At 32.8% G+C, this 19,040-nt stretch overlaps 2 protein-coding genes across 2 annotated transcripts; both read left to right on the top strand.

Moving 5' to 3' along the window:
* Nucleotides 1–289: 289 nt before the first annotated feature.
* LOC117105128 (C-Jun-amino-terminal kinase-interacting protein 1-like) lies at nt 290–12,205 on the top strand. Its single transcript, XM_033246195.1, has 11 exons — nt 290–401; nt 1,914–2,014; nt 2,358–2,617; nt 3,267–3,342; nt 4,038–4,439; nt 4,768–5,022; nt 5,463–5,572; nt 6,207–6,323; nt 6,955–7,076; nt 7,492–7,596; nt 7,951–12,205. The coding sequence occupies exons 1-11, from the start codon at nt 322–324 to the stop codon at nt 8,021–8,023; spliced, it is 1,701 nt and encodes a 566-aa protein (XP_033102086.1). The 5' UTR covers nt 290–321; the 3' UTR covers nt 8,024–12,205.
* A 2,824-nt stretch (nt 12,206–15,029) lies between these two features.
* Nucleotides 15,030–18,073, top strand: LOC117105129 (COP9 signalosome complex subunit 8-like). Its single transcript, XM_033246196.1, has 7 exons — nt 15,030–15,102; nt 15,467–15,537; nt 15,861–15,909; nt 16,084–16,213; nt 16,505–16,612; nt 17,091–17,153; nt 17,432–18,073. The coding sequence occupies exons 1-7, from the start codon at nt 15,055–15,057 to the stop codon at nt 17,509–17,511; spliced, it is 549 nt and encodes a 182-aa protein (XP_033102087.1). The 5' UTR covers nt 15,030–15,054; the 3' UTR covers nt 17,512–18,073.
* Nucleotides 18,074–19,040: the final 967 nt, after the last annotated feature.

Genomic DNA, 19,040 nt, shown 5'->3' on the forward strand with positions numbered 1-19,040 from the left:
CAATTTTTTGTTTGTTTTTTATTTTATTTATTTATTTATTTATTTATTTATTTTTTTTTTTTTTGAGTTTTTTTTTAAACTGCTTCGGAAATAGTATTAAGAAATATAAACATCAAAAATATTAAACATAAGTAATTTAACTGATTCTATTGTTCTAACTCTCTTTTATGAATATTTTTAATCAATAAATCAAAACAGAATTCCCAGAAAAACGAAAGAAAAGAAAGAAAAAAAACCCCCCAAGGATAGCAAACCAAATTTTTCCAGTCGATTTTTCACCCTGGCCGAACTTTCTTGGGTATTGAGGGCGCTATGTAAAGTATGGCGGACTGTGAAGATAACAGATCTGCTGAAAATCAAGAAGATTCAAGACTAGAATTAACTACTTCTAATACTTACAGGTAACTAGTAACATTCACATTTTGTTTTATTGTTTTAATCAATTAGTAACTGTTATACTTGTATCTGATTTTAACCTAAGACTAGTAATTAATTATGACGATCAGTGATGTGGGTGGCGCGAAGGATGCTGATCGGCTGGATGGATTGGGATGATGTTATTGATGATGTTGATGAAGTTGTCACTTGTTGTGCGCTGCAGGACGACTAGCTAGGCCTACAGTAGGGCCTGGCCTATCCTAGGCCTACTGAAACCATCACAACTGTACGGATTTTTGATTTGACTGTATAGGCCTAGGTTTATGCCTAGGCCTTCTCAATTTTTATACGAGCGACGCTATCATGCATGCGCTAGCTGTCGTAAGAATAGCATTGGGAGCTATCTTCATGACTCGCCGTAAAATAGTCACTTCGTTTAATTATTGGCAGACATGGCTGTAATGTTTATTACACCAGGCGGCCCAGGCCTATAGTATAGAGTACCATGGTCGTGTCGTTACGTTGCCAGATGGCGCTCTCTGTTGTCAACAGACGTAAGTTACTGTACATCACGCCTGACTGCATAGGCTTTCTAGGCATTTTTAAATCTAATATTTTACCATCAAAATGTACTAAAAACACAAAAGCTCCAATATTAGTTATCAAACACACATTTGACTCCGTGCACTGCTTGCCACCACACCTTACTACTATATATATATTATTATTTTTTTCTGTATTATATCCTTTTTAGTTGTTGTTAAGCGCATAAAGGCAGTTTCTTGCAATATGCACTATATAAATAGCAATTTATTATTATTATTATTTAATCATCAATTAAAATTTACAAATAAAAAGAAAGATACAACATCTTAATAATTACGTTAGAAATTGGGATCAATGGTTTGTCAGTGGCGAAAATGGCGTCTGGTTCAACGCTTTTTGCAACGATAGCATCGGAGTAGTATCACATGGTATCGTGACGCTGTACACTGTAGTACTCTATATATATAATCAAATTAAGTCTGTGGCCTAGCGACTGTAAACGGAATATATAGGCTAAAAAGATAATGAATATTTACTAATTATAGGCCTATATGATTTCCAAGGTGGGACCTTTTTAGTTTAAGTAACATTAGCTCCACTGTGTGTGTGTTTCATTCAGTTGTATGAGAGAAAGTGCTTGGGGGTTAGATCTGCGCATAGAGGTCTCTGTGGTCTAATAGTATGATACTCACCTTAATAGCTAGAGGTTGCTGGTTCGAAAATCCCATTAGAGACACTTTTTTTTCATACAACTGAAAAAAGGAACTTTTCATTGAAGAGCTATCTTGATGAATATAAGATTATAACTTAATGTTCCTATTTGAGCACTGTTATCATTTATCTATTTTTATATTAAAATATTCATATGTATGCATATATTTATATACAAATATACATATAATAATATAATCCTGCTTATTTAAATTATTTGACCTAAGCCTATAGAGTATTTTTTTTGTTATATTTTTCATTATCTCCTTTATCCTTAGGTTGACACTAATAGATGATTATGAAAGTGATGGTGTCTTTGAAAATGAGGCAGACCTACTTGGGAACACAAGTTTTGACAATGTACATTTTATAGCACAATGTAAGAAATAAACGTATTTGATTATATTATGGTTAAGTTTTATTCTTCCAACAATAATATCTATTGTTTTGTTTATGTATGACACGTTTTGTTAACTTAAATTGACAATTGCTATCAAATTGATGCATTGTATGATATGATATTATTATTATATGATATGTGATAATGATGTAATATGGTATGTAGAGTAGAATTGTAATGTAATATGAGGTTACCGTATATGACACCTAACATTTAAGGAAATAGTTTTATCAACTTACATTACTAAATGTGTTTGGTACACATTAGCATTTTAAACCTTAGGATTTACAACTACCTTACACTCCATTTGATTGACATGTAGCCCCTGAATCAGCACAGAGGAAAGAGAATGAAACGGAAAAAGAAGAAGACACTGCACTTGAGGCCGATACAGCTGACCCAGATGTTGTGAATAACGAAAATTATGAAAGCATGGTTCTCGATGAATCCTCTGCAGGGCCATTACTTCAGGAGTCAGACTCTGATTACCGAGATAAGAATGACAGATGCGCATCGAAGCTTCTTGATATATTAGACGAGGAAATTAGCAAAAACAGTAATCAAAGGCAAAACAAGAATGAGGTATTCCATGGGGCTTGCCATGTCAAAACCAGCTTCAGTGACAAAAAACATGAAAATTGACTTTTTAATATATTCATTATCTCCACATTATAAATAAGCTTTAAAACGATAGATCATTTTACTGGAATCAATTTACTGTCGTTAAAGTTATGAGTAAAATTATTACAGCTTTGCTGTACTAAAGTTTACTACTGTCACATACTTATAATGATTACTCAATTGAACATTTATTGACAGTACACTGGTTTGGGATGTCAAGCCTCATATTAATTTTGCATTTTTTATATAAAATCTAAAGATTTTATCAGTATTGCTATTAGATGTGATCTGTCATCAGCTCATTTTATTGTCTGTTTAACAGTCAGTCATACATATAAAATCAACCAATTGCAGGGCTGAAAGCGCAAGATGTTTCTATTAAATCTGTTTGTATTAAATCTAAATAAATTAATTTTATTTTCTATTTTATTTAATTTTTTCCAACTTCAATGCAATCTCTATTTGAATTAACTGCAAAACTAAAAATATTTTAAACCTAATCTGAACCCCTTATAATCATTAACAGAATAGACCTTAAAATTTCCCAGTCTGTTTTAATGACATGTCCTCCTTAGTTTAAGTTTTTATTGCTGAATCCTTTCTTATGTAGAAGCAGAATGAAAAAATACCAAAGAGGAAGAAGAGGAAAGGCGGTGGACGCAAACTGCCACAAATGCCTCCACCAAGTTAGTACAACATGTTTTGTAGAACTTTGAAATATTGGGGACTTCTATCCATGCAACCACCTCCTATCCCATTGTATGTCGTACTGAAGAGCATATGGAGTTGTCTTTATGCACTATATATATGTACAAATTATAATTTTTTTTTTCTATGCAACTTATACTTTTTTGCAAGATTCTTTTCAGTGTTTCCTTCCTTTTCCAATTTGATAAGCCTACTGTAGAATTTAAACCACTATACAACAGCTTATGTTGTTCATGGAATTAATACCTTTTTAGTTTTCAGTTCATTTAATTTATTCATCTCAATTTCGTACATATATAGCACAACAATAGCATTAAAACTACCCAAAGAAAAAGGCGTAAGAATGACAATAAGCATAGTTAAGTTAAATATTGCAGGATAAGTATTCTGGATTTTAATATATTACTGTTCCTCAATTCTCTTATAAGGTGCGTAAGGGAGAGCGGGGTAGCTAATAAAAATTCTTTTAATTATTGGTATTTGAAGTGGTTTAGTACTGTTTCCTTAATTTCTTTTACTATGTGTATTTGTGAATTTTATGGTGAATTGATTCCAGTTATAGAATATCAAAAGCTAAGGTTCCGTTTAGAGATCAATTATAAACTAAAAAAGACCAAGTTTATCTAGGAAATGACTTGTATATTAATTTGTAATTTCTTTCTTTGTAAACTAGGGAATGTACAGGATGACTTAGAAAGTGCTAATGTAAAGCAGTCCAAAAATACATCTCCAAAACTATCTACAACTCCACTTTCCATTGGCGGTACTTCCAACGATTCTCCTGCAGAGAACCAATCAGCGAGTTCCTTAGAAAATGAACCATCAACGGTAATCAAGAATAGGCCAAGAAAATTATGCTGTAACTACCAATCTGATTGGAGCATGAGTCCAGACTATTCCATTTCTTCTGAGAGTAGAACCATAGAGTTCAATACTACAAGCTCAATAAATCGACCATTGTTGAATAGTGATAACGTGTACATAAATGAGGACAGAAGTCCAGAGATGAAACCACCTCAGAGAAAGAAATCAAATACTGGCTTCAAAGATGAAACTATTTTTACAGAGAGTCCAGGTAAGGAAAAATGTACAGGTATATTTTGTTTTACATGTGATATTTTATTTTAAATTTAAAGTAACTGTCCAAAATGTTGATTGAGGTGAGCCACACTTATCTAACAAGCTCAGCCATTCGTTCGTGTAATTGCCTGTTGTGCTACATGTAACAACATTTCTTGATACTCTGACTTTAGACCCTGTTTAGCCCTTGGACACCTGGTTGGGGAATCTCAAACTCTGCCACTATATATAGATTGGCTATGCTTATAGAATAAATTTTAATCACAGTACTATAAATACTTCCTAAACTACCTGTGTAGTTTGTTGATTTTTCTTGTTTCCAGAAGTTGGTCGGAAAGTTTTTAGGCCTACGACACTGAGTCTCAATGGATACGTGATCTCACAGACACATAAAGCAATATTTCGCTTCATTCCACGGCACCACGATGAATTACTACTTGACATTGGTGACCCTGTGCACCTAGACAAAAAATCCAAAGACCTTTGGTATGAAGGAATCAACCTGAGGACCGGGAAAGAAGGATGCTTTCCAGGGCAATATGTCCGTGAGGTGACCCCTGACACAGAGACAGAACCAGGTGAGGACATCACAGTGATTTTGGTCAGAAGAAATTGTTCATGGTTTTGGGGGGGGGGGGTGAGTGATAAAAGCTTGCAGCATCTAAGGCTTACTGGCACTAATGCACTTTAGCACTCCACCCCAACCCTAACTCCAGTCTGGGTATCTTAATGTTAAGGTTAGGGTTAGGCCTAAAGTAGAGTAATGAAGTGCATTAGCGACTGCTTACCTAGCAGAATTGCTGCTGTTATTGTGTTTTATTATTGGTGCAATTATTATTGTTATAACCAAAAGTAAAAGGCGCAATATAAATGCTCGTACCAGTGCCAGTGTTATTTTTATTATTGTCATTTAATTGTTATATTTGTTATTGTTTATTATAATTGTTTACCAGCAAAATATAAGGATTTTTAAAGTAAAACATGTGTATAGAGTTTTTTTTTTGTTTTTTTTTTACAGGAATGAATGGAAAGAGAATGTACGTGAATAGGTTTCATCTAAAGTTCCTAGGGTCTGTTGAGGTACCCACTCACAAAGGGAATGACATCCTCTGTAAGGCTATGCAAAAGGTATTGTACTGTTTATTTATATAATTATTTATTTAAAACCATATTTTAAGGCGGGTAGTCCATCCTGAAAAGCTAATCGTTTAGGGCCTGTACATACATAAAAAATACAACTTAATAATAAGACATATCTTTTTTATGCATTTAACTGATTTTCTTACAAGAGTATCAGTGTTTATACCTGTACACAATACCTGTAAACTTTTTTAAAACATTGTATGTGCAGATTGTTTTGGACATTGCTTAAATGAATTCAGTTATAAAAATTTTAATAATAAAAAATAAACTCAAATCTAAATAAAAGACAAAATAGTAGATATTATGGAAATTGTGTTGAAATATATCTTTATGAATAAATAATTTTTTTATGAGTTTGTAAATTTATGCAAGGCCCATTACACTATCATATAATCAATGTATCTATGTATTATTTCTACTAACGCCCCGGTGTAAGTTCACTTATCTCCTCTAAAACCCCTGGAAGGAATGTGCTCATATTTTATCCACAACGATTGCCTCCTTAACTTACCGTAACATTCAATAGTACATCGCCACCTATCCCCAATATTTCAACACCGTGCGGAGCACGGGTATATGATATATAGTATAGATAATTTGCTAAATTTTGTCCAATCAGGTGGTCACAGCAAGACACGTATCAGTAGAGATTTATAGCCCCGCCCCTTGCCAGCTAGAGATAAGCGACAAAGGAATTCGTATGATTGACTACACTAAAGAAAATAAGAATAATCAGGTAAATATCTTGCCTTGAGAAGATCTTTGTGTTATCTTTACCATTTCTTGACTTAGATAATTTTTATTATTTTTTTTAATTGCATATTTGCTAGCTAATTTTTTGTTTGATTTGGGAAGCTCATACCAAATAACCATTTCCCTTCCTAGATGACCATTTCAGATTTTGCTTAAAATCCACTCCACCAATTGTTGTGAACACTTAGAATTAAGATAATAATAATAATAATAATAATAATAATAATAATAATAATAATAATTTTTAAAGCGCAAACATCACCACCAAAAATAGGTGCTCAAGGCGCAGTGTCAAAACAACAGGAAGAGAACAAACAAATCACAAAGAACTAAGTGAAAACATGTTAATTTTTATTTTTATTTTAATATTTGGTTTATAAAGCATAGCAGAGTCCTTCTGGGAAAAACATAGCCTGGTTTTTGATACGGGTTATGATCCCCAGTATAAATGTAAAAGGTAGATAAATAAGAAGTGATTTACATATTAATTATATTACTTGCCACACAATAAGATAAATCCCATTTGTTTTTAAAATGGTCATTCCCAATAAAATATTCCCAATAAAATATATCCTATCTTTTTATCCATTATGATGATTGGTAATTTTTTTCAGAAAAAGGATACCATGAGGAAAAAAGTTGGTAAATTTCTCTCCGGGAAATCCAGACAAGGGAAGACTCACTTCTTTTCTTTAAAGAACGTTTCTTTTTGTGGCTACCATCCTGCTAATGATAGGTATGCACATTTATATTTTTATTTTCTTATTTAGTGTTGTTGATATTGTGGTGATGAAGATGATGATGTAATAATGTTGATTTGATGATGAGTGACGGTCTAACTAGTAAATTTTGGTCTGGTGATACGACCCACAGTGACGTTTTGCATCAAGAGAAATAATACAAATCTATGTTTGCCCTACCTGACGTGTTATACTGTAGCACCAAATGCATATCTGGGGATCATGGGTTCGATTTCCACCCGAATCACATGCAAAATTCATTCATTTCAAAATGTACTTAGCATTTAGTACGTCAGGTAGGCCAAACATCTATTTGTACCATATTATGATTATGTAATTACAATTAAGGCTATGAATATTCAAATTTTTATACTATAAATGATTATTATACATGTTTTTTTGTACCAACAGGTACTTCGGTTTCATCACTAAACATCCTGCGGAGACACGATACGCCTGCCATGTCTTCATCACAGATGAGGGAGAAAGTGCTAAGCCAATAGCAACATCTCTAGGGTAGGTTTCTCATTCAGTTTAGTTACCATATTAAGACACATGCCAAACACATTCTGGGTTTTTTTAATTTCTTTAAAAATGTATATGTACATTATGTAGTTGTTGCTGTTGTTATTGTTATAAATTTTGTTATATAGTAAATATCATATGATACATATTAATATATTACCTAAAGCTTAAGATTGGCATTTTCAAAAATTATACAATTATTTTGTGCTCTCCTTTGATTTAATAAAAGTATTGTCGTGGGAAAAAAGTTGTTAAGGCTTTGGCAGCAATTTTTTTGGGCCTAATTATATGTACACATACAAATGCAACAGATCAATAATATATAAATCATAACTTTCTTCTTAGATTCGCATTCCAGCGGTTTTACGATGAATTCATAGAATTTACTAATCCAACCGAGGACATTTACATGGAATGAAGTTCACAAGGAATCCTAGAGCATTGTGTGATCATATTTCATTGTGGGTTGTGTCCAGTATTCTATTTTATGCTAATTTTACCTATAGCTAGCCATTGAGGCTGAGTAAAGCCAATCGTGTGAGAGCGGTTGGCCAAGGGCAGCTTTTAGTACTGTCTTTCTAAGAGAATAAGTGTATACGTGGTAGGTTTTAATTGCCATTGCCCTGTAACGTTATGTAATAACAGCCAGTTGAGTATACATTCTATAGCCATATGTTGCAATGACAGGGCTAATAATGTGAAGCAATTTGAGCCCTAAACATTAGTTTGAGTTACATGGTAATAATAAATGAATGTATTTGTAGTGTCCTCAGTAAAAGGATACAGTAGCCTGCCTAAAAGTATTTTCGTCTAAATGCCTGCTAGATGGAAAAGTCATTGTGTTATATTACCTTATTCAGACTAGTATTAGTAGCATCGCATTGTGATCGGTTTTAGCAATTGTGACACCCAATCACAATTTATAATCGTGTGTGAAAGCTCACTAATAATAGTCAATATAATCGATATCGCAAATGTTACCTGTTGCGATTGGGTGCTACAATCTTTATTACTTCCGATTACCAGGGAAGCGAATGACTACAAATTTCACAGGCACTGATTTGCTGCGATCAGTCAAAGTAGGTTTAGCCATCGGAGGCTTAGTACCATTTGACCTCCTGTTCCAATATAAAGTATTTTGTGTCTGATTTGGTCTGAATGCGCTAGTTGATTGCGATTGGGAGTAATCAGTTTTGAATTACCACCGATTACATCTGAATCTGAATAGGGTATAAGGTGGTCTCTGATAGACATTCTGTGTGGTTCAAATGTAAATCTGGTGATTGTTTGAATCATGATATGTACAGTATATTCATCTGTATTATTATTAATTTCATCAAATATTTTGCCAAGAAAATTTGAAACCCAATATTAGTAATTAAATCTTCTGAAGCCTTACCAAGGCTTTAAATCTATATAAAGCTTTCTAGTATATAAGAATTTTATTGTGCAATATTTGTTATTCCATCCATGGTATGTTTCCATTGTTATTAATTGATACCAAATTCTTTAAACAACATTATCACCTTGGTTCTATTAATTTAGTATTTGTTCTTATTTTAATTTCAGGGATATTCATATCTTATATAAATTACCTTTTTGCATTATGCTGATAACAATTTCCATTTTATGATAATACCTTTAACTATTTCAGCAGTATAACTGCAAATTAATGTTTTCAGTATTAAACCAGAAGTTTAAAGCTAATGAAATGTCATTATTATAGCAATAAAATAGTATTCTTTCTTTAAAGATATACTTTAATTGAATTTGTATACTTTTCACCATTAAGTTATTGCATGAGGTACATTCCTATTAGAGTTTTATGGTTGTAGATGCAACATTTGGTACTCAACCAATGCGGCATTGAGAAAATCTATTACTGTTTTCCACAGGCTATGTAACAACTGTAAGGAAAATAATGAGAAAGAGCACACTGAGACGTAGTTGTATAGTGTGCTGTGTAAATACTGACATATTATTTATATTGATCTGATCCAGAGAAATTAGCTATTTCGTATATATCAAGTTGTTGTAAAGTATTATAATTTGTCTTCTATTTCACCTTTTTAAGCTGGGTTGTCTCTTGTGTAATATATTTGGTGCCTTTTTCCTTGCAGGGTTTGTACATGTGCTGTATTTGCAGGGTGTAAACATGATGTCTTCCTTTCAATTGCATTTCCCTTGTCGATATATTTCTAAATAGGTTTGTGGGAGAGGTTGATGGTATAAATTATCAACCACTGTTCTGAGAACTTGATGTCAAAAGAAGTTCAGATGCTGATATAGCAATTTGAATAAGCAGTTTAAAAAATGCTGAAAAATGTTTTGGGAGTTTAGAAAATTTTGGTACACATTGGTCGTGTACAAGCACTAAGAATACTGTAGGAATTTTATTTACTTTTAAGATTTTTGGCCACACTCCCATTGCAGAGGGGTGTTACATTTTGAGTCATGTATCGGAGGGTGACATGCCTTAAATTGCTAATACACCGTGCAATGTTGTTTTGGTTAGTATTCAAGTGTCCTGTGAGACTAGGTTCATGGTATAATTTCATCTGTTTCCTTTCGTTGTTGTCAAGCGCATCAAGGTTGGTTCAGCGGGAGGCGCTATGCTATACAAATAGCAAATTATTATTTTTATTATTATCATTATTATTATTATTATTATATCACTCACATAATTATTGCGATGTCATCAATCTGTTTCATAAGGTTAAGTTTGGGGAAGCCGCTAAATTTCAGGCCCCTAATAGTTAAGCGGCCCTATAAGGAGCAGTACTGCCAGGTCAACAAGGGCTGTTCTTCCTCTTGAGGGTAAAGCCTTTGTTCCTCCACCCCAACTACCCACTTTGGCAGCACTTAGGTACAGTAGTACCAAGACTAAACACAAGCTACTTTCACATCTTTCAATTTTAGTTTTATTTCAGCGATAATGATCATTTCATAATTTCTGTAAATATCGAACATTATTATATGGCTGTGATTGAAGTGACGTGTATTATGTACATTATTTGATATATCAATAAGAGATTTAAATTTGATGTGTTTAACTCAATTCCTATAATGATCATGTGCAGTTGTATTCCCTTTATGCGGCTTCGGTCTCTAATTAAATAATTAATAAAGATAAGACATTTTGCTAATATGGGACCACAGAAAAGTGGTCTTTATTTGGAGGGTTATTTAATGGAGGGAGACCTGTATTTCTTAAAAGCTTATCCAAATATTTTTTATTCATTTTGATTCACATTTGAAAATGTATGTTAAAAACATTAAGTAGTATTGTTTTTATTAAATAATTTTAAAACAGCTTTTACTTTTCATTTTTAATTAGTCAAGTAATTATATGTTCATTGTGATTCCAATTGATTAAAAGTAATGTAATTTTTTAGTTTAAAACTTTTTGTTTCATGGAAATTCTCATTTGAACTTTAGTTTTAATAACAGATGTGTCTCTCTGTTTAACAGCTTTGTAGTGAGTATATTCACAAGATGATATTGATTTTATTGAAATGTTGTAAAATACAAATTATTAGATTAAGTATATAGATTGTGACCAAACTTTTCATTTTCTTCAGTCAGGTAGTATATTTTCTTTATATTGTTTATCAGTAAAATTTTCAAGCTTTAAAATAATTTCTTATCATTGATGTGGATCCCATATTTCTTTCTAATGGTGCTTTTTATATTATATAAAGTTTTCCAAACTATTCGCTCATCACTGAACATAGCTAATATTTTATTATATGTAAAGTAGTGTATATACCCATCTCTTCCTTTTGTCTACCACATACTGTATTTGAATTCTAGCTAGAGCTTTATATATGTGTATTTTCTTATTTTAAATAAAAAAAAAAAATTATGCCATTTCTATCAGGGGCGGATTTGCGGATTTAGGGGGCGGGGGGAAGGCCAGCCCTTTTTGGGAAGTAAAAAAAAAGAAAGAAAAAGGAAAAAATTAATCACCCAAAAATGCCTCAGAGGTTATTTTCTGGCATCTAGAATGCATGTTGTCTAAATCGGCCCTACTTTTGGCCCCCCACCCCGTTTTTGGACACCTGGATCTGCCCCTGTCCTTTATTTATAATGTATTTATCTCTATGACTATGTCTCTTACAAAGATTATTCTCTAATATAGAGTGAATAATTTCCAATGTTTATTTCAGACTTTTCTATGACCTTAAAACTTATAATGTGTAAAAAATACAAATATACACTTTCCTTCCCATCTACTCCATTCTACTGTGCAATAAAATCATTTTACCAGTAAGCCTTCTAATTTAATCAAGGCATTTGTTAGATTTTACTGTATTTTTTTTCACAAAACCATTAACGCACACTGTCACAAACTGCCTATTCTTGATTTAGATTTTGTCTTGTTTTTTGCTAGAATATTAAGCAATATTTTACATTCACTTGGTGATATTCTTCCTGATATACAACTCTATTTACCAGTTATTGATTGTGGTAAGGTTAATAATTGTATATGTTATATGTTTTAATATGTTGATATTATACTCTATTTCATTAATGATTTGCTTTATTTCATTTATGTTGTGTCAAATATAATAAACTACCAAAAAAAAACAAAAAAAAAAAGTTTTTTACAGTTTTTGGAATTTTATTTCAATCATGTCCATCAGCAAGTCACTCATAGATCACAAGACTGGCGCGGATCCAGTAAGGGGGTGGGGGCGCACAGGGACCACTCCCCCCCCCCAGTTTTGCCACAAAATTTTAAAATTTCAATGCATATCAATGTTATGTAGGCCTATTGAAATAAGTGCTACTTACTTACCTATTCTGAAAATGTTATGCCCCCCTCGTTTAAAGAATCCTGCAAGATGTGAAAATACTATAAACTGATACCAGTTTCCTACAATGATATTGTTAATCAAGTGTTAAGCTAAGGGATAAGAAACATATAAATATTATCATAATACGAATACTACTGTATATAGCGCACAATCTACCTCAAAAAAGCTGACGACGCTTATTTCACTACGAGATTTTTAAAAGACTGCTTTGCTATAATGCTTTACTGAAACTCAGTTCAGGTATTATAACAGGTAGGCCTATGTTATAATATGAGTCACAACGTTATTAACTTCATCAGAAGTCTAAACTTATAATTAGGCACATTATTGGATCTCCGAGTAGGCCTATGTGTGAATGCAATTCCGACTGAATGGAGGCTTATTTTACAATACACACATGATACAATTAACTTCACATCTGGTGGAAATATATATAAACACATCAGTTGGTAACTTAAAGAAAACTGTTTTCCAGTAAAATCATCGATGACTTTTTTCAATACTGTAGTTTGGTCAAATAATTATGTGACTGTTTTAATGGAAAAATATAATGAATACATTTAAGTTAGTCAACGTTAGTTATTATGTCTTTACTGTGTCCATTTTAAAAATTTAATATTAGTCATATTTGTTGTTATTATGATTATTATTTTTATTTTATTTTATAGTTAGTATTTTATTGTTATTTGTATTTTCTCAGTTGCCTTATATTATTTCTGTGTAAAGCACATATGGGCAATGTGCAATATGCGCTATATATAACATTATTATTATTATTATTTGTGTTCAAATTTGGTAGTAGTAATGTCAGATAACCCCTCAAATATTAAACAGTTACTAAAAACAGCCAAAATGTGCCAGCCAGGTTTCTACACTAGATGAACATAGGGCCTAGATCCCGAAACCTCACAGATTTCAAACATTTAAATTTAAAAACTATAGAAACATTGTCATCTGTAAAGTTTTTTTAAAAATCCTAATTGTTGTCAATTAACATTACATTTGTTTAAAACTTTTCTGGTTAATATTTTTCGAAAAGTGATCATGGTAGAGGTCTTTGTCACTTGTGACATAATGAAAGGTGGTCACGGCAAAGATTAGCGGCGCTATACAATCTTTGGTCACAAAGAACAAATAACAACCCAACGAGCAATGGAGAGAAGAATGTTACACCTCCGACTAACAGATAGAGTTCGGCATTGGCGAACCTGGAAGGGGTTCAGGGAGTTTTGACCCCTCCATCTCTTGGGCAAAAAAAGAAAGAATAAATAAATAAATTTAAAAAAATATAATAAATAAAATTAAAAAATAAATTTTTAGACCTCTATTTTTTTCAGGACCCGTAGCTGAATTTTGTTTTTTTTACAAGTCGGGAAAGCTTATTTCCCGCCATTTAGGGATCAAAATTTTCCCGGGGGAGGACCCCGACCCCCTTTATTTTTGGGGTTCATCGATTTATGTATAGGCCTATGTACTGGTACGCACATAATAGGCCTATTTACTGTAATATTATAAGAATGAGAAAAATTTACCTGACCGTTTTCATGAGGGGTAAACCTTGAAATTTGAAGAACTTAAAAGTCATTAAAAGACACTTTAGAAGTTTGGAATGCTCATTTCCCGCCAGCTAGGAATCAAAATTTTCCCGAGGAGAAACCAGACCCCACTTTCTCTTCGAGGTTCATCGATTCATTGAATCGTTTTCAAGAGGGGTAAAACCTAAACTTTTAATTACTTAAAAGCCATTAAAAGACACCTCAGAAGTCGGAAAAGCTAATTTCACACCAACTAGGAATAAAAAATTTCCCGAACTCTCGTTCTCTTTGGGGTTCATTAATTCATGAAAAAAAGAATACGTATGCAACTACCCATTTTTATTTTCTGTAATTAGACCTATACCGGTACACACATAACAGGCCTATTTACTAAGAATAAGAAAAATTTACCTGGCCATTTTCAAGAAGAGGGCATAAAACCTTGAATTTTGAAAAACTTAAAAGATTTACTTTTCAGAAGTGATTTGATTTGATCATCACTCCCTTTCTTTTTGGGTTAAAAAAATTGAGCTCGAACTCCCAGATGTGTATAAGAGACAGGAAACATATAAATATTATCATAATACGAATACTACTGTATATAGCGCACAATCCCAAAATAAGAAAAATTGCGAAGGTCAATGATATTTTAGAGGAAATTAAAGAAATAAAATGGTGATGGGCGTGACACCTTTCAAGACTAGAAGATAATACGGTAGATGGATTAAAAGAGTAACAAATTGGCAACCAAGGTCTGGAAAAAGAAGAGGACGGCAAAAAAGAAGATAGAGAGAGGACATTACCACATACATGGCAAACTGGGCAAGAATAGCATAAGACAGAAGGAGATGCAAAATGAATAGGGCTTCACATAGCAGTGGGTGAAATAGCCTGGTGATGATGATGACAATCTTTGGTCACGGTATCGAATTAAAGGGTTTCAGAATTAGAGGATGAGCTTAGTGTTACGAGATAGGTGATCAGCTGCTTAAAAAACTGGTCTCGAAAATGCAATAATAATAGAAAAAAGTTAAAAAACGCTGAGGGCGCTATCTATCCTTTTAGCGAAACAAAACAAAAATAAATCTAATGCAATGGATGTTCCTGTTCTTGTTAAACAACTAGAGCAACAGGAATTAGAGGTATTGTTTGATTATTTGAATGTAGCAAATTCAAAAAAAGTAAATACTAGACGAGTTAGTCCTAACGAGGTCTTGTCTATGGTGAATGTTATGCGAATAATAGCCTCTTTAGGTCCTAGCTAGCCTGGTCTCCTCCTGCTACCTATCACATGTTGGCAAGCTCCATTCCAAGCCCGAGAGAGGCGGCCTAGGCCTACGTACCTACATAGGCCTCTAGAATAGTATCAAAGACTATCGCCTAGCCTAGGACTGAAATCATTTGAGATATTTTAAAGGCGTACTGAAGCACACTTATAACGCCTGCCTAGCATACAACAACCAGTACGTACTGTGATGTATAATGCTATCACTTTATTTTTTGTAGTCTCCTGGGGGAGTGGCAACGCCAGAGGTTTATGCTAAACTTATGGTTCTTTATCTTCTTCAAAATGATCTGTAAGTATGTGCTGTCAGGCCTGAATGTATTTACAGTATTCTAAACAAGAACTTTGCATTGAACCATATCTACATTTTCCATATATTTAATCATGTTTTTAATTTAAATAAAGGAGACTGCAAGTGAAATATTGAAATGAATAATGTTTATGTCTCGATGGTAGTATAGAAAGTGAAATTCACTTTTAAAATACAAGCTTTATTTGGACAAATGACGAAGGCTTATATTAAAATTGATGTGTGATTAATCCTCACACTAAATTTTATTTTTTAAAAGCTTTCATCAGATTTAAAGTGCCAATAAACTCATTTTCTATTCACAGAAATAATGCAAGGTACTTGTGGAAAAGAATACCAGAATCAGTTAGGACAGTAAGTGAAGAAATAATAATTCTTGATCTGTTGATTAAATAGTGACAAATAAGCTGTAGAACAAAACTGAGTTTTGATATGTATAAAATGATAGTGTTTTGAGTTGTTTCTTGCTGTACGAATGATTAATTCAAATCATTATTTTCATATGACCACTGAATTATTTTGTTGAAGGCAAACCCTGATCTAGGCCAAATATGGGCAGTTGGACAAAAATTATGGCAGAGAGATTATGGCGGTGTTTACACACATCTTAATCATGATTGGTCAGAGAGTATTAAGGATGAAATGACAGAACTGACCAGTAAGTAAATGTCATTTATCATAACAATTTAATTATTACCTGTATTTCTTTCGCACAACAGAAAATATTGCTAGTTGGACCCTGCCGGAAAATTACTGGTACGATCGCTACTTGGTTTTGTCCAAACCTAGGACTCGACCCAGTTTGGGTTCCATAGAGGAAAATGGAAATGCTACAGTACTAGATATTCCTGGGCAGTGGGCATAGATGCATTTATATTATTTTAATCTGTAGCTGCAGGGCATATTCTTGAGTTATATGCATTTTTAAAATTGATAATTTATTTTATAGGTGTTATAAAACAACGAATGTTTAACCTTGTATGCCAAGCATACTCTTCCATAGAGGCCGACAGATTTGCATCAATGGTGGGAATGCCGGTAGAAAAAGCAATTCAAGGTAAAAAATTCAGATATTTCAATAATAACTGCAATACTCTATTTATAAATTTTGTAAATTTATGAGCACTTTTAATTAAAAAAATACTCTGAATTCCTACTCATTTGAATTTTAGTTTATTTACTAAACAAGGTCATAAAATTGTATAAAAACATACATACATATTGATTAAAAGATATACAATAGTCGCAATGGAACAGACTGTGGTTACAAGTAATACTAAGAAAAGTTACCTTATTTCCACTTGGGACAGTAAAACAATGAATTGCGCAAAAAGAAAAACAAAAAATCATGTCACTAGACACTAATATTTATGCACAGTATGCACCCTCCACTTGTCCGTTTGTAGGGAGGGAAAAAGGGGGTGTGGATTGGTGCTTCTGGTCATGAATGTAACATAGTACACTATACATTCAAGAGAACATTTCATGGCTACCATTCGCTTCACCCACTTTATTTCTTTGGTTTTTTTTTACAGCTGTGATTGCTGAAGGCTGGGAGTATAACGAGTCATTAAAAATGATATTACCCAAAGAGCAAAGTAAGTTATATTTATTTAAAGCCTGGTTTCCATAAAATCGCTGCACTCTCGCTACAGTATTTTCATTGCAATCTTTGTACTGCGTAGCAGTCCCCGATGCAATGGGAAGGCGTCCCGATTGGACCGACCAATCTGGATCACCGAATGTTCTTGTGTAGCGATTGCATGGAAACCAAGCTTTACATGTGTTAATTAATAAACCTCAATGTTTACTGCACTAGATACAGTAATGCGTCAATTACTATTATTTAATCCTTGATATTTTTATTATTTTTCAGCAATAAGGCAAGAGGTTCCCCTTCCCAGTGAGCAGCAAATTATTCAACTTACAGATTTTGTATCATTTCTTGAAAATTAAAAGAAATATGAAAAGAAGCACTGTTTAAACATTAACACTGGTGGCACTATGATTTGTCTGACCGGAGCATAAGTGGTTGAGGTCAGAGGCCACCTTAGAAAACCTATGGGTGAGGGTTAGGGGAGAAGCTGTTGGAAGCTTCAACAATTAAGGGTTTTGAAAGGCTTACTCAATTTTGGGATCCCATAATCTGTAAAAATTAGTCATTTTCCTCCATGATGGGGCCCTGCAAACTGGCACAACCACCTAAGATTTATAATACAGTAGGCAGTAGTGGTGTATTTTTTGTACAGGTATTTGGCAGCTGCAAAAAAATATGGCAGAGTTTAAACAAGACTTTCGCGAACATGCCAATAGTGTTTGCTAAATAAGGATTTATCAGCAAACAAAAACAAAAATATAAAAGAAAAGTTTAAAAAGTATGTGTTTTCATTAATTTTATTATGAAAAAACTTGTGAATACAATACAGTATTAAAATTTTCTGTTATACTCTACAACAATAATACCCCTTGTGTGGAATGTAATCATAAAAAGCGAAAAATAAAGTTACAGTAAAAATCATCTTGTTTGTCCCTTTTATATAATTCATTGATATTTTACTCAAAACTAACATCTTTATACTCTATAGATTAATATTTTGAATCTTAGCTTGTATTGTTATACTTCTACTTACACATACTATATTACAAACCATACATTATTTTCAAAACTGAACACTAAAGAAAGCAGGTTTTCAGTAAACTTTGTTTCAATCAATCAATTTATTCATCAACTTTCGGCCATTGGCCCTTGTATACATAAAGAATAATAAATAGTGAACAATGTGGAATATTAAAAATGGTTAACTGTAAAAGATTACCTATCTCCGTTCTCTTAAATTCATGATGTAAATAGATGCATATTTTTTGTAATACTAGTGGACTGTGCGAGCTCATTAAAGAAATAGTTATATTGTGTATGGAAACGAACATAATATCGTGGGATGTATTATTCTCTTAAATCACTGTATAATTTAAATTTGAGAAGAAAATGTAATTGTTCTTCAAAATCCCCATTACAAAAGCAAAATTCTATCTTCAAATTTAATATTTAACTGTCTACCTTCCTTGATTTTTAAGTTGTGGCTAGAAATGTGGAACAAAGTAAAGATCGTTTTGAAATATCGATTTAAATTAGGAGGTAGTTTTCAAAAGCAATACAATATTTGAATAAACAGTAACTTTTTAGCCCCCATTCATTCAATATCTAAAGAACGTTGTTTAACAAGATTTAAAAAAAAACAAACATCACCACCAACACCTTGGTTAAGCCATGCTTCCCCGAACCCATAATGGAATAGAAGTGAACGAACTGCGTTAGCCCAACTGTTTTTATTACAGTAGTCTATTTCTGTCAATTTTTTTAATTCGTAACCAATACTTAACAAGTTTATATATTCTACTGGCTCGTACACTATATCTTCCTAACTCGCCTCTTACAGCCAGATTAACAGACTTTGTTTTCATTGTTTGAAATTAGAATACAGTAC

Source organism: Anneissia japonica, unplaced genomic scaffold, assembly GCF_011630105.1.
Source record: "Anneissia japonica isolate Jap-2015-1 unplaced genomic scaffold, ASM1163010v1 scaffold287834_len5846547_cov211, whole genome shotgun sequence".
Lineage (NCBI taxonomy): Eukaryota > Metazoa > Echinodermata > Crinoidea > Comatulida > Comatulidae > Anneissia > Anneissia japonica.

What these genes read in the sequence shown, in the direction of transcription:
- LOC117105129 (XM_033246196.1), top strand. Translation starts at nt 15,055, where the DNA reads ATGGATGTTCCTGTTCTTGTTAAACAACTAGAGCAACAGGAATTAGAG. An exon ending in TATCTTCTTCAAAATGATCT is followed by an intron (nt 15,538 to 15,860) that starts GTAAGTATGTGC and finishes TTCTATTCACAG; the next exon opens with AAATAATGCAAGGTACTTGT. An exon ending in GGTAGAAAAAGCAATTCAAG is followed by an intron (nt 16,613 to 17,090) that starts GTAAAAAATTCA and finishes TTTTTTTTACAG; the next exon opens with CTGTGATTGCTGAAGGCTGG.
- LOC117105128 (XM_033246195.1), top strand. Translation starts at nt 322, where the DNA reads ATGGCGGACTGTGAAGATAACAGATCTGCTGAAAATCAAGAAGATTCA. An exon ending in TCTGTAAGGCTATGCAAAAG is followed by an intron (nt 5,573 to 6,206) that starts GTATTGTACTGT and finishes TTGTCCAATCAG; the next exon opens with GTGGTCACAGCAAGACACGT. An exon ending in CCAATAGCAACATCTCTAGG is followed by an intron (nt 7,597 to 7,950) that starts GTAGGTTTCTCA and finishes CTTTCTTCTTAG; the next exon opens with ATTCGCATTCCAGCGGTTTT.